The sequence below is a fragment of the Aptenodytes forsteri genome, unplaced genomic scaffold (genome assembly GCF_000699145.1).
Source record: "Aptenodytes forsteri isolate BGI_AS27 unplaced genomic scaffold, ASM69914v1 Scaffold518, whole genome shotgun sequence".
Taxonomy (NCBI): Eukaryota; Metazoa; Chordata; class Aves; order Sphenisciformes; family Spheniscidae; genus Aptenodytes; species Aptenodytes forsteri.
Genome location: NW_008795773.1, coordinates 54,187 through 67,186, shown reverse-complemented (window position 1 = coordinate 67,186; position 13,000 = coordinate 54,187). Strand labels below are relative to the sequence as shown.

General features: G+C 42.1%; 1 protein-coding gene across 1 annotated transcript in view; it reads left to right on the top strand.

Annotated features, from left to right (window-relative positions):
* The window catches only part of NELFB (negative elongation factor complex member B), a 13,171-nt gene extending 626 nt beyond the window's left edge, over positions 1–12,545 (top strand). Inside the window, exons 2-13 of the mRNA XM_009283619.1 lie at positions 149–364; positions 556–655; positions 1,433–1,663; positions 3,727–3,912; positions 5,309–5,421; positions 6,086–6,188; positions 7,171–7,266; positions 8,613–8,755; positions 9,717–9,823; positions 10,780–10,921; positions 11,746–11,854; positions 12,110–12,545. Of these exons, the coding sequence (XP_009281894.1) occupies positions 149–364; positions 556–655; positions 1,433–1,663; positions 3,727–3,912; positions 5,309–5,421; positions 6,086–6,188; positions 7,171–7,266; positions 8,613–8,755; positions 9,717–9,823; positions 10,780–10,921; positions 11,746–11,854; positions 12,110–12,247 (1,684 nt within the window). The 3' untranslated portion in view covers positions 12,248–12,545. The remainder of the gene's footprint in view (positions 1–148; positions 365–555; positions 656–1,432; positions 1,664–3,726; positions 3,913–5,308; positions 5,422–6,085; positions 6,189–7,170; positions 7,267–8,612; positions 8,756–9,716; positions 9,824–10,779; positions 10,922–11,745; positions 11,855–12,109) is intronic.
* The last annotated feature ends 455 nt before the right edge of the window (positions 12,546–13,000 follow it).

Here is a 13,000-nt window from a genome sequence, read left to right as displayed (position 1 = left end):
AGGAAGGGGTCGCCCGTGAGGCGTCGGGGCTGTGGGGTGGTAGGGAGCACGAGAAGGCCCGAAGTGGGGTCTGTTTTGTGGGGGTTTTCCTCTTTTTATTTTTTAACCAGCATGTCTTTAGCAGTCCCTGCTGTCGTTTGCTGGCTAGCGGAGCTGGCTTACCCCCCACCTCCGTCCCTGTCCGGTGTTTGTGTTGGCAGACAGAAAATGGAGTGCTCCTGCCCTCGCTGCAGTCGGCCCTGCCCTTCCTGGACCTGCACGGCACCCCCCGGCTGGAGTTCCACCAGTCGGTTTTCGATGAGCTGAGGGAGAAGCTGCTGGAGAGGGTCTCTGCCATCGCTTTGGAAGGGAAAGTTGAGGAGAGGTTTGTTGGCAGTCTTGCTGGTTATTCGGAGTGAGCTGGGAGTTTTGGGTGAAAATTAGTTACAGTGGACGAGTAACGTCTGCAAAGGAGAGTTAGATGCCTGGGGATCAAGTTCCAGTGGCTTTGAGATGAGCCACTTTGGTCCTTTACTGTAACATAGTACTTAGTCTCTTGCTCTTACATGTTTTCAGATACAAGAAGCTGGAAGATCTCCTAGAGAAGAGCTTTTCCCTGGTCAAGATGCCTTCCATACAGCCTGTGGTAATGTGTGTCATGAAGCACTTGCCCAAGGTAAAACCGCTCTGCCGGTTAGCCTGTTCCATTACATCTCTGTTGTATAGCTTCTCTTAGCTGCTCTGGTGGCTGGGCTGCATGCTCCATCTGCAGACCTTCTGCAAGTTCAGTGTTAGGAACTGACTGAAGATTTACTACATTCTTGTATCTGGTAACAACTTAGACTAATTCAAAAAGCATTTTACCTTTTCGTAATCAGATGAGACTATTTCCCTATTTTATTCAATACATGCAGCTTCCTAAAAGTAGTCGAGTTCACCGATAGGTGAATTTTTCCACAGCTGATTTAAAAATCTATGATAAGTGGAAAATAAGATTTGAAGAATGCAACTGGAAGTAGACAGGAGTGAGATTCAGCTCTGTGAAACAAAAATCTCTAGGAGTAGCCTTATTAAAAGCATCATATTGTACTTAAGGTAACAGATTCAAAACTACTGCTGGAGCTTTTGTAAGTTGCTGAGTTTTGAAATGTCACCCCAAATCTTAGCATCATAGGTTTAAAGGAAGTCTTACTCTCTTTGAAAGAAATAAGGAAAAGCTTGGTGCGTAATTGGTTGTTGAAGTTAAGTGTCTTAGGACTGGCTTAGTGTTACAGGAGTAGGAAAGGGAAAAGATGAGTCTATGATATTTGCTTTTGTTTAGTTGCATTGTTGTGTAAATTACCAGACTGCCTGAGATTACGATTTGGATGTCTTCTGTAGTCAGTTGCTTCTTACTTGAACAGTCAGGCAGGTAAGCTGCTCTACGCTTTGGTAACTGCTCTGTTGATCATAGGTCCCTGAGAAGAAGCTGAAGTTAGTAATGGCCGATAAGGATTTGTATAAAGCATGTGCAGTGGAGGTGAAGCGCCAGATTTGGCAGGATAACCAGGCTCTGTTTGGTGATGAGGTATCTCCGCTGCTGAAGCAATATATCCTGGAGAAAGAAAATATTCTCTTCAGCAATGATATTTCTGTCTCGCACAATTTCTTCAGTCCGTCTCCCAAAACAAGACGTCAAGGAGAGGTAAGGACAAGGAAACCTCTTACAACATGCTTGTGAATGGAGTTCATCAGCTTTCAGTCAACCTCATCAAATAACAGAGTGTCCATTTCACCCACCCAACTTTGCTAGTAAACTTGTTTGGCTAGACAAAGTATTTGCAAGAAATACCAGGTCATTTTCTCCTACATACCTTGATGAAAGCAGCAGGAATTATTTTAATAATTACTCAGTGCTGTGATTAATTGATTAATGTTCTAAGCTGTTTATGAGCTTTTAAAAAAATAGCAAGGCGCAAAATTTTTTCCTTTATTGCTCAGTCTGGCTTTAATACCCCTCAGCTGTTCCGAAGACGAAGCATCTCTATCGAATCAGTTTGAATATCTTAAATTTCTTGGGATTTTTTTTTTTTAGCAGGACATAGCCCAACAAAAGCTTTTTTCTTTTTTTTTTTTGTAAAAATGGAAAGGAACATTGAAAGTTGTAGCTAAGCCGGCATTCAGAAAAATTGCTCTTTGAATGGAATTACATGAGGTGGCTGAGCTGATCCAACACTCAGCCACAGGGAGGGCAGGTGCTGCTCCTCCCCCCCAACCTGTAGCTCTGATGATTATCAGACCCTTCTGTGAGCTGATTCAGCTCAGTAATTGCTACAGAAACTCAGCAAATAAAACCAGTAAGTAGTTTTCCAAGACAGTGAGTTGGATCTGCTCAAAGAAGAGATCAGCTGGCACCAAAGCCATTGCAAGGAGATGGGCTGGATCACACAGGCAGGCTTCGTGTGGGAGGGAACAGTGACATAGGCGTTAGGAGGAGCGGGTGTTTCCTCTTCTTGGCAACAGCAAGCCGTTACAGTGGTTCAGCTATAAAGTGTCACTTCACCTCAGGGGGCTTTTGCTCCAGAAGGGAAATGTCAGAGTTTCTGTAAGGACCTTGCTGTCGAGAATGCTAAGGAATTGCAGTGATAAGGCAGTATAAACCTTTAATTTCAGAGAGGGTAGCACGTCTATTACACGGGGGGTTTGGTTTTGGTCTGTTTTGCTTTCAAAGGCCCACTTAGTGTAAGTGCTCCGGTGCAATTTACTTCAGGTTTACACTGCAGACTTGTAGTTTAACCCCGGCCGGCGCCTAAGCACCACACATCCGCTCACTCCCTCCCCCCCCCGATGGGATGGGGGGGAGGGTCAGAAGGGTAAAGGTGAGAAAGAATAATAATGAAAATAATAATTATGATATTAATGATAATAATAATTTGTAATGAAAAGGAAAATAACAGAGAAAGAGAAATAAAACCCAAGAAAAACAAGTGATGCAAATGAAAACAATTGCTCACCACCAACTGACCGATGCCCAGTCAGTCCCCGAGCAGGGGCCCCCCCGTCAACCTCCATCCCCAGTTTTATTGCTGAGCATGACGTCGTATGGTGTGGAATACCCCTTGGGTCAGTTGGGATCAGCTGTCCCCTCCCAACTTCTTGTGCCCCCCAGCCTGCTCGCTGGTGGGGTGGGGTGAGGAGCAGAAAAGGCCTTGACTCTGTGTCAGCACTGCTCAGCAAAAACATTGCATTATCAACACTGTTGTCAGCACAAACCCAAAACACAGCCCCACACAAACTACTATGAAGAAATTTAACTCTATCCCAGCCAAAACCAGTGCAAACCTTCACCTTCATTCTCATGCCCATAGCCTGAAGGTAGATAGAAATACAAAAAGACTTCCAAAGGAAAGTGAGTTTCGTTCATGATACAATAATTGTAAATTATATTCATCAATAACAGGTACTGCTGCTTATCCGTTTCACATAGCTGAGCACCTTACTTTAGAAATGCTTCCATTTCCTTTTGCAAGAGAACCTTTTCTTGACATTCTTTGTTCTTTCATTATGGCTATGAAAGATTTGGTGAACATCTCTTGAACAAACGCTCTTGGAAATCTTGGTATAAATAGTTCCTTTTCAGGAACTCATGTCAATGCAGATATTTCAGTCTTGATAAATTGTGTGAAAGCATTAATTTACATTTTATGTGTGTGTGAAATAATAGTATCTCTTGGTACTGAGTGCACATTTTTTCCACTTTGAGTTTAGGTGGTTCAGAAGCTGACCCAGATGATTGGGAAGAACGTGAAGCTCTACGATATGGTGTTGCAGTTTCTGAGAACCTTGTTCCTTCGGACAAGGAATGTTCATTACTGCACGCTACGGGCAGAACTCCTGATGTCGCTGCATGACCTGGAAATCAGTGAAATCTGCACCGTTGACCCCTGTCATAAGGTATTAAACATGTGGGACAGATAGGAGTATTACTGGAGAATTTTCTGTTTCGCCCACTCCTGTGCATACCTGCTGCCCTGCAGGACTTCAGCCCAGAGAAGATGACTCCTCTCTGTGAAGAGAGTTCAGACCTTGAATCCAAAAGTCATCTTATATTCCTTGGAACTTCAGGTGAAAATTTCATCTTGGTTAACCAGCAGCTTGCTTTCATTTCATAACCCATAAATCATTCAAATTTATGGTACTTGTGCAGTGTTAAAAACAATGTCTAATCTGACCTATGTAGATGCTGCAAAAAATAATAAACATTAGCTAGCCCCAGGTTCTTAAAGCTTGCTTCCCTCCCTGTTGTGCCTGGTGTGATATGCTCCATCTGTCAGTAAACTGTGTGTGTAACATTAAATAGTTTGGATCTTGAATTATAAGAAAACATTAAAATATTAAAATATTGGGGGGTGACAGATGTGTTAATGTCACACCAGGATCTTGTTACTGGTCCTTTGTCCATGGTTAGCATCACTCTGATCTAGAACAAGGCTTTTTCTCTTAAGCAACGTTGCTAAGTTTTATGTGTATTCTGCTTATAGAGGTTATGTCCTAGAGTGATGATAAATGTTACTGCATGCTTTTTAATGTCTTCTGGTCAAGAGTCCCAAAATCAGTATACAGACAGCGACTGAATAGAAAAGGGCAATTCTTGTTCAAGTTACAGATCATTTTCAGCCACCTCATTTTGCCACTGCAAAATGCAGTGACTGCTGCAAGGACAGTAAGCCACGATGAAAGCATTTCAGAAAATTCAGCAAGTTGTTCTTTTTTCTTTTCAACAGCTGAAATGTTGGGGGAAAATATATGTTGTTTCCTGAAAGGGGAAAAAAGCCCTTAATTTGGGGTCAAATAAAATGTTTCACTTAACTGTCGTCTTCCATTTTGATAATACAGCTCTAAAGCAGAAGCGCCTCCACTGTTAATATCCCCTACTTAGAGGGTGGGAGTGGTATTTCAATGGTTAAAATATCCCATATTATTACTGCTAAGTGCTGCTGCTTTTTTCTCAGCCTCCTACTTGTGTAAATCCACATTGATCGGGTGTGCTGGGCAGCGGTATATTAATTGCTGCTTCTTAATTGCCAGGGAATGCCTTTCTTGGGAGGGGAGAAAGTGACACCAGGTTAACTTACATTGGTATCTCTGACCTCCTTTTGGGATGTTTGTATTTCTGACCTCCTCTGTATTTGTGACCAGCTTGGTACCATACCTAAGTATATTAATAAAGCGTATTAATTCCATATATTTGGAGGTCATTCTGAGCCTGTTTTCTCTGACATCATATGTTTTTATTGCCAGTTTAACGAGTTGCTGTGGTTCATAAAGCTTTCTCCTTTTTTTGCGACAGTTCACCTGGTGCCTTGATGCTTGCATTCGGGAGAAGTTTGTGGACAACAAGAGAGCTCGGGAATTGCAAGGGTTTCTGGATGGAGTGAAGAAAGGGCAAGAACAAGTGTTGGGGTAAGGCACTTGGGCTGTTTATTGAGAATCTGAAAATGGGTTCCTGGCAGTCATAACATCTGACAGGTATTGTAGGTGTTAATTCTTCCCTAGAGCCAGCTAACAGCCAGTAGCTCTTCGTGCGGTCAAATCCAGTACATTCATGAGCATTAATGCACTAGAACATAGCCAAGCACGTTCTGGTGACATAGCTTGTACTGCTTAAGTTACCACTCTTGAGTCTCCCCTCTGGCCTGGTAACTGACTGTGGGAGATCTCCTGCTTGATTTCAGTGCAGAAGACCTTTAGTAAGTGTTTTCAGATAACATGCTCTTTCAAGTCAAAGAAATAACATTCATGGTGTTTTTACAAGGCAGGAGAAGGTTCATCAGGTGGACACCTGTAGGTAAGAAAAGTCAGAAAGTCAGGTTTTACATTATGATAGTAAGGGTATTGTTACAGTACTTGCACTGTGTCTGCCACTCTTAAACTCAGCAGTGTGTGTGTGTTTATAAAAATACAGTGTACACACACTACTTTGACGTTACGTCTGATTAGGCTCAAACATCTTACTCTAGTGAAACACATGTTCTCAAGAAGCTGGTGTCCTACAGCTGGATATGGAACTGTATGGTAGGGTTGTTTGTTATGTATGACATGTATTTGATTTTTTACTTCTTCTCAGGGACTTATCAATGATCTTGTGTGATCCCTTTGCCATTAACACCTTAGCCTTGAGTACCATAAGGCACCTGCAAGACCTGGTTGGGCAGGACACCTTACCCAGGGTGAGTGTTGCAGCTTGTGTACCTAATCTGAACTGTAGTCTTAATTGAATAGCATTCATCAACAAAGGACTGGCACTGTAGAAGAAGTACGATTAAGTTCTCAAATGCATGTGTAAATTGAAATAAAGGAAACGTGATACTGCCTATCCATTTGTAGCACATACCTTAGAGCTCTGCAGGAGTGCTGTTTGGAGACGGTCATTTTGGAGCTCTCTGAATTGGCAACGAATTCTTTGCATGGCTCATTCTATCCTAACAGCTATGCATATATAGAATCATATATAGATTATGTGCCTCCCTGCTTTGTCCTTCCATCGGTTTGCCTAACAGCAGCAGCCTTTTTTCCCTGCCACGGTAAATGCAACGGATTAGTTTACACTGTTCTGGTCTGTTGGCTGCGATATAATACAGTTCCTGCAAGTAGTGTCTGCAGGAGGTGCTTAAATGTTACAGGAGGGTAGCCTTCACAGGTGTCTGAACAGTGTGAGGCACTTGCTGTTATTTTCCCTGAGTTGTTAAATTTTATTGTTGGATTGAATAACTTCCTCATGAGAGTTTAAGACTGAAAATTGTTTTGGTTTCAGGGCACAATGTAAATGAAAAAACATTGTCGTTCTTACACATGCTTTCTCTTTCTTCTGCTGAGATGACTTGATTTGTCCTGTCACACGTTATATTTCAGTATACTAATTTGGCTGGACACGTTTAAAAACAATGTCGTGATCAGGTCGGCGGCATACTTCTTGGCACATTATAAAATGTTACAAAGAACCACAAACCCTCAGGTGTGTCTGTTACTTGATTCCCATTTGAGGAATCAGTTGTCAATTAAATTGGACAACTGAATGCCTCTAGCAGTCTTTGATAAAGCTGCTAATCCAGGAGAGCTTTGAATGTAAACCACTACTTCCAAATAAATATCTATATGTGCAACTTGTGGAAGATCAAAATAGCTGTTTTTCTCCTTCCCTTAAAATTCGAGGAAAGCCCGGATCTGCTGCTGCTCCTTAGGATGCTGTCTTTGGGACAGGGGGCCTGGGACATGATTGACAGTCAAGTCTTCAAGGAACCAAAAATGGTGAGCCATTTTGATGTTTAGAATTTAACACATTCAATTAAACAAATTTAGACTTGTTTATTATTTTATTGCGTCCCTGATTTAACGTTTATTCTGCATACCTCTCATCATAGCTTTCTTAGAAAAAACATGTAAGTGGTCACAGAGCAGCAGCTCAAGTGGACATGTTATAAGCTTTGTTTACCTGCTTTTTTATTTACATGAATGCCTGGCCCTTACTGATTTAAAATCAAACTGTACCTCTGTTAAATTCTGCACTGGTTGCTCTTTGTTCCTGGGAGCTTCTACGCAACTGACGAGTTTGTTAAAAAGATCTTGTCTGAGGAAAGCAGGATTTCAGAGGCTGGTCTGAAACTCTGGTAGGAGTGTAGAAAGTTTTCATTAACATGAAAAATGTCTTCCCTTCCAGATATCTGTTGTAGCAATTTTGTGTAGTGCCACATTCATCTACAATCTTTCCATGCTTTGGAAATACTTTGCCCAGTATTATAGGCAGCCCTAGTGTAGTTTGGGAGCAGGTATGTTCAGCTGATGGCAGGAAGGCTAACCATGGTGTTGCGCAGCGCGACTGTTTCTCAAGAGAAATTTGCTGTTTCTGTTCTGAACTATAAAGCAGCAAATGTCTACCTAGGGGGACATTTGAAGTCTCCAAAATATATATTACTGGCTGATTGCATGTTTAAATTTACCACAGGAAGGGTGTGCATTAATACTCAGATTGTAACAGTGAGGGTGACCGAAACTCCAAGAGTAGCACTGTGATTTGACTGGCAGAGGTGCTCTCGTGAATCTCTTAGGAAGAAACTGTGAACATTTTTCCTAAAGGGAATCTCCAAATCTGTGTTTAAAATCTGTTTTATTTGTGATTGCCCCAAGCTGTAACCCACCACTCTGTGAATCTGATACAACATAGGTTGATCTGCCTTGTGCGAGGAGATGCTCTTTATTGTTGCTATTCTAGCTATGCATTGATCCCTGTCGGTTTAGAGAATGAACAAAATGATTTGTAATTCTTGATAAAAGCAGTTTGGTACCATCGTTAGCATGCAGTGCTTGCAGAAGTATTGGAAGAGGTCTCTCAGAAGAAATGCTACGTAATTGTCAAAAGAAAGAATTTGAGCAGGAGGATTTCTGTAGATGTTTTCCTAATTACCCGTGGAGCATGTGGAAGTGAATTATTCAAGAATTTTGACTGGAACTGGATGTCTGAAAGCTTGTTTTCCGAAGTGTAGGATGGGGCTCATAATATTTCCTCACCATTTTTACAGTACTCTAGGACCATTATGTGGCATGAACTGATTGATGAAAGCATTGTTCTTTTCCCTCTGTTATTCCATCCCTCTAAGGAAGCTGAGTTGATCACGAAGTTCTTGCCTATGCTGATGTCCTTTGTGGTGGATGACCACACGTTCAATGTAGATCAGAAACTGCCCTCGGAGGAGAAGGGGCCAATTCCCTACCCCAGCACCATTCCTGAAGCTTTCACCAAGTACGTAATCTGCCTTACCACCTTTGTACATATAGTCTTGTTACCAAAGTAAAACGTCAAGCAGCCAGCCAACATTGACAAGAGAAAATACTGTATGTGGTAAAATGAAGACTTTCTTGGAGTAAGATTTAGTCCTGGTTAATGAAGCCTGAACTCTTCCTTTAGCAGAACAGGTTTCCACTATGATTCCTCAAATAAAATTTATCTACAAAAAATAATATTTCTTGCAATGACCATTCTTTTGGCAGATTGAATATGAAAGTATTTGGTATTACTGCTTTCAAATATGCTGCTTGTGTGGCTTCCCAAGCAGTGAATGATGAGTGTTTGAGTGATACTTGGGTGCAGCTGGACGAGTGCCCATCGTTCTGAAGAGTGCTATTGTAAATCATAAAGTTTGCATTTTTGTTACACAGACACTCATTCTCTGTCAATAACCTATCGCTCCAGGGATGTCAGAAAGATAAATAAAACCTCTTTGAGCTCTGTTGTATTCAGATCTTGCACTAATTTCCAGCACAATTCTTATCTGTATGCCAGAATTTGGAGTACTTTACCCTGGTAGTTGTGCTCTGCTCTATGACAGTTTTGATATTTGACCTCTGGGAAACTAAAACAAAACAGTATTGGACTTTGTATCATTTTTGAGTATTTGGGCTTCTTCTAAAACCCATTTTGAATAGCACTTTTATCATTAATACTATTAAAAATGTTCACAATCAAATCCAGCTGCTTGATTGTGAGACAGTGCAATGTTTGCTGAATGGTAAATTTTTCTGGACCATGGTAGTGAACATAGTGATGATCATCTACTGAGTTACTGAGTAGCTGAGTGGGTTTGAGGTTAGCCACTGCTGTAACTGCTTGATTGCTATACAACAGTATTTTGAACCCTCTTTAAAAAAAAAAAAAAATCTGGTTTAGCTTTATTGATTAAGAAACTTTGCTTCTGCCGCAACAGATTCTTGCAGGAGAACAGAATAGCTTGTGAGATTGGGCTGTATTACATCCTTCACATCACTAAACAGAGGAACAAGAATGCTTTCCTTAGGCTCCTGCCGGCACTAGGTAAGTTTTTGTCTCGTCTTCTATAGCTGTTTGCCTGGTACTGGACACCCAGGATGCAAGTAAACCTGGAGTGAAAGTGATTTCAGAGTCAAAGATGTAATGTTCTGCCTTTGGCTCTTCTGGTGACTTAGTTGTAAGGCCCTGCAGAAGTGTTTGGTTTTGTCTGCAATTCGGATACTTTTCTGCTGATCCAAGAATTTAGAGATAGTGGCTGAAGGTCAGTAGTTCCTTAGATCAAAGGCTGTATTAACAGTGGGATTAGCTGAGAACTGTTTGGAATGAACCTGAAAGATAAAAGAGCAGGTGGCTTAATTCTGCTGCTGCTCATAGGAATTGCATGCGGCCAGAAATTCGTGGGACTTGGCTTTGTGTAGTGAAAAAGCCTGTAATAAAACAGGCCCACAGCCTTAAATTCTTCCCTGGGATTACCTTCTTCACTGACTTCTCCGGGGTAAGTTGCATGAGAGCTCTGAAGCAATCTTAGGAATTGCAGCTCCCAGTAATGGTGGGGGGGGTTCACTTCCCACTCCCTCACCCCAGCTCTGGTGTTCTTTGAACCCTTTGCTGAACTGTCAGCTCACTTACATGGGTGAATTTTCCACTGGTGAGTGATTTGTATCTGCTCACTATGGGGTCTGAGAAGTGCAAGGAGGTGGATGTGGCCCTGAACAGAGGATGGTGGAGGAGGATAGTAGGGGACTTTGTGATTTTTGGCAGGAGCAAGCTACTCTGTGACTTCAGCCTTGGTGGAGACACGGGCTTTCTACATCATCTTCTCACCCCTCTGGCTCCTAATCTTTTATGTCTGGAAGATCAAAGCCACCTGCCTGGGCTACCTGTTTTAAAAGCCACTAAGGGAATCTCACTGCAAAGTTTCCAGCAGGAACATGTGCTGTGTGGTCAGGTTTTGGCACATCCTTGTCAGTCTCAGTCTCTTTCCTTTTCATGTTGTATAGTTGAGACATTCAGTGACTTGGCCTTCAGTGATATTTTTCTGCATCTGCTTACTGGTAACCTCACGCTGCTGGGTGATGAATTTGCACTCGAGGAGTTCTGCACCAGTCTTTTTGATGGCTTCTTTCTCACTGCCTGCTCAAGGTAAATCTGATTCTCCTCAGAGAAGTGAGTTTACAGGATAGCTCAGAGAGGTTATACTACTTTGAACTATAGTTTAATAGTTCAGCAAATTCTTCACATATGGTGGAAATATTAGCCTGATGCTGTTTTTCTGTGAGGAAAGGCTTATGTTTTGTGATCAAGTTTTCATCAGCAAAATTGTTAAGTGTCGATTATGAATTATTACCTAAATTGCAATTCATCATTTGTAAGTTGGAGTTGCAAAAGACAATATCCTTCATGCTTTGCAGTAGCTGTGAATATGAAGAGTTAACTTCAGCTCTTTGCAGTATCAACAGCACACAGAAAATCCATTTGTATCCGTTAACTCTGTTAGGTCAGTGTGGTTCAACTGGTGGCCTGCAGACCAGATCTAACTTCAGGAGGCTTCCCCAAAAGTTCATAGAAGTGCTCTTTGGGCATAGCAGCACGTGCTGCTGCTGCTACCACTTCCTCCACACATACGGAGGGACAAACGTCCTCCTGCATGTGCATATGGCCTGTCCAACAGAGACACCAGCTGCTGCCACATGCTACAGTCTGTGCTTAAAATGTCCCCGTCCTTCCTCATGGTTGCTACAGTTAGTCCACTCCAGTTGAATAATTACATGAATTGCTTGAAAGTCTAAGGCAGGGTTAGCACTTTGTAGCACGCAGGCTACAATGCTCAGGTGTTCTGGAAAATGGTAACAAAGCTGCCAGTCTGTGGGTGTGTGAATTATTCTGGTACTGTTGCTGTAGCTTTCCTGTTCTCAAGATGGTGTTTGTTTATATTAGTTACTCTGCTTTAAAATTGCTTTTTGCAGAAAGGAGAACGTACATAGACATGTGCTAAGACTGCTGCTTCATCTGCATCACAAAGTGGCGCCTGCCAAATTAGAGTCTCTCCAGAAGACTTTGGAACCCACCAAGCAGGTAAGAAGGGAAGCATGAGAAAGGGAAAATTAATTGCAAATGAAAGCAGCTACCTTTCCAGATGTTGCTTAATGGAACATGAGCTCTGCTTTCCAAGTGTACCAAGTTGTGTCTTAATTACCTTGTCACTTCCTCTTTCTGTGTTGGTTTGTGTTAAAACACACAGGGTAATTGCATACTTAGTGTTCTAGCTAGTAGCAGCTAGAATGAAGTATGACTCTTCTGGTTTTCCCCTCCCTAATTCTCGTTCTGCAGAGTGGGGAAGCTGTGAAGGAGCTTTATAACCAACTCACTGAGAAACTGGAGCTTCGCAAGCCAAGTCCAGCCGAAGTGACTGAGACTCCCTCCATGGAACTGCCCTTGCCCGCTGTGCCCACACCAGCCTCACGCTGAGCTATGTCTGTAGTGCAAGAGTGAGACAGAAGAACTAACCTAGTGCTGTGCAGCGTGAAGGCACTGTACTGCCTTTCAAGTGTCTCTGCCTACAGGGTGGAAACAAAAAAAAGCCACTGAAGCTCTTTCAGGAAACACTGCAGTTTACCCATCTCACTGGCTCTTGCTGGTTAGAAAACTCTGTATGCAATGCACTGCAAAAGTTTACTTTTCTTAAAGATAGCTGAGTGTCTTCTTGTAGATCCACTTAAAATCTGACTGTACATTTTTTTTTCAAAAAGAAAATGCATATTTTTAAGCTTGGCATCTTGTATTTTTAAAATCTACTTTAAGAACTGATAAATGAGTGTGTAACTCCATTATGGTTGAGCAGGTAGTGTGAACTCCTGAAGGCTAACCATAGCTTTCTTTGGCCGTTAGTTTGCTCCTCTGGGTCTTTGGAGAAGGTGCTCAACAGAAGGAAATGTCAGAGGAGATAAGCTCCATTGATATAATTTCCTGTTTGAGGTTCTAGCTCTTTTGGTACATGGTAAGACATGCTGCATTAGTCAGAGATGTCCACCACTGTCGCTAGACCAAGAAGCAGTGAACAGCCATCTTCTCAGCTAGGCTCTTGCAAAGAAGGCTAGAAATTGAATCATTCTCTCTCCTTTTCTCCCCACTTTTCTCCAAAGGAGTAGCTTGAAATGAGTCTTGGAGCCAGTGAAGAAAACCAAGACTAGCACGTTCCCAAATGACAGTAGGGTTTGAGTG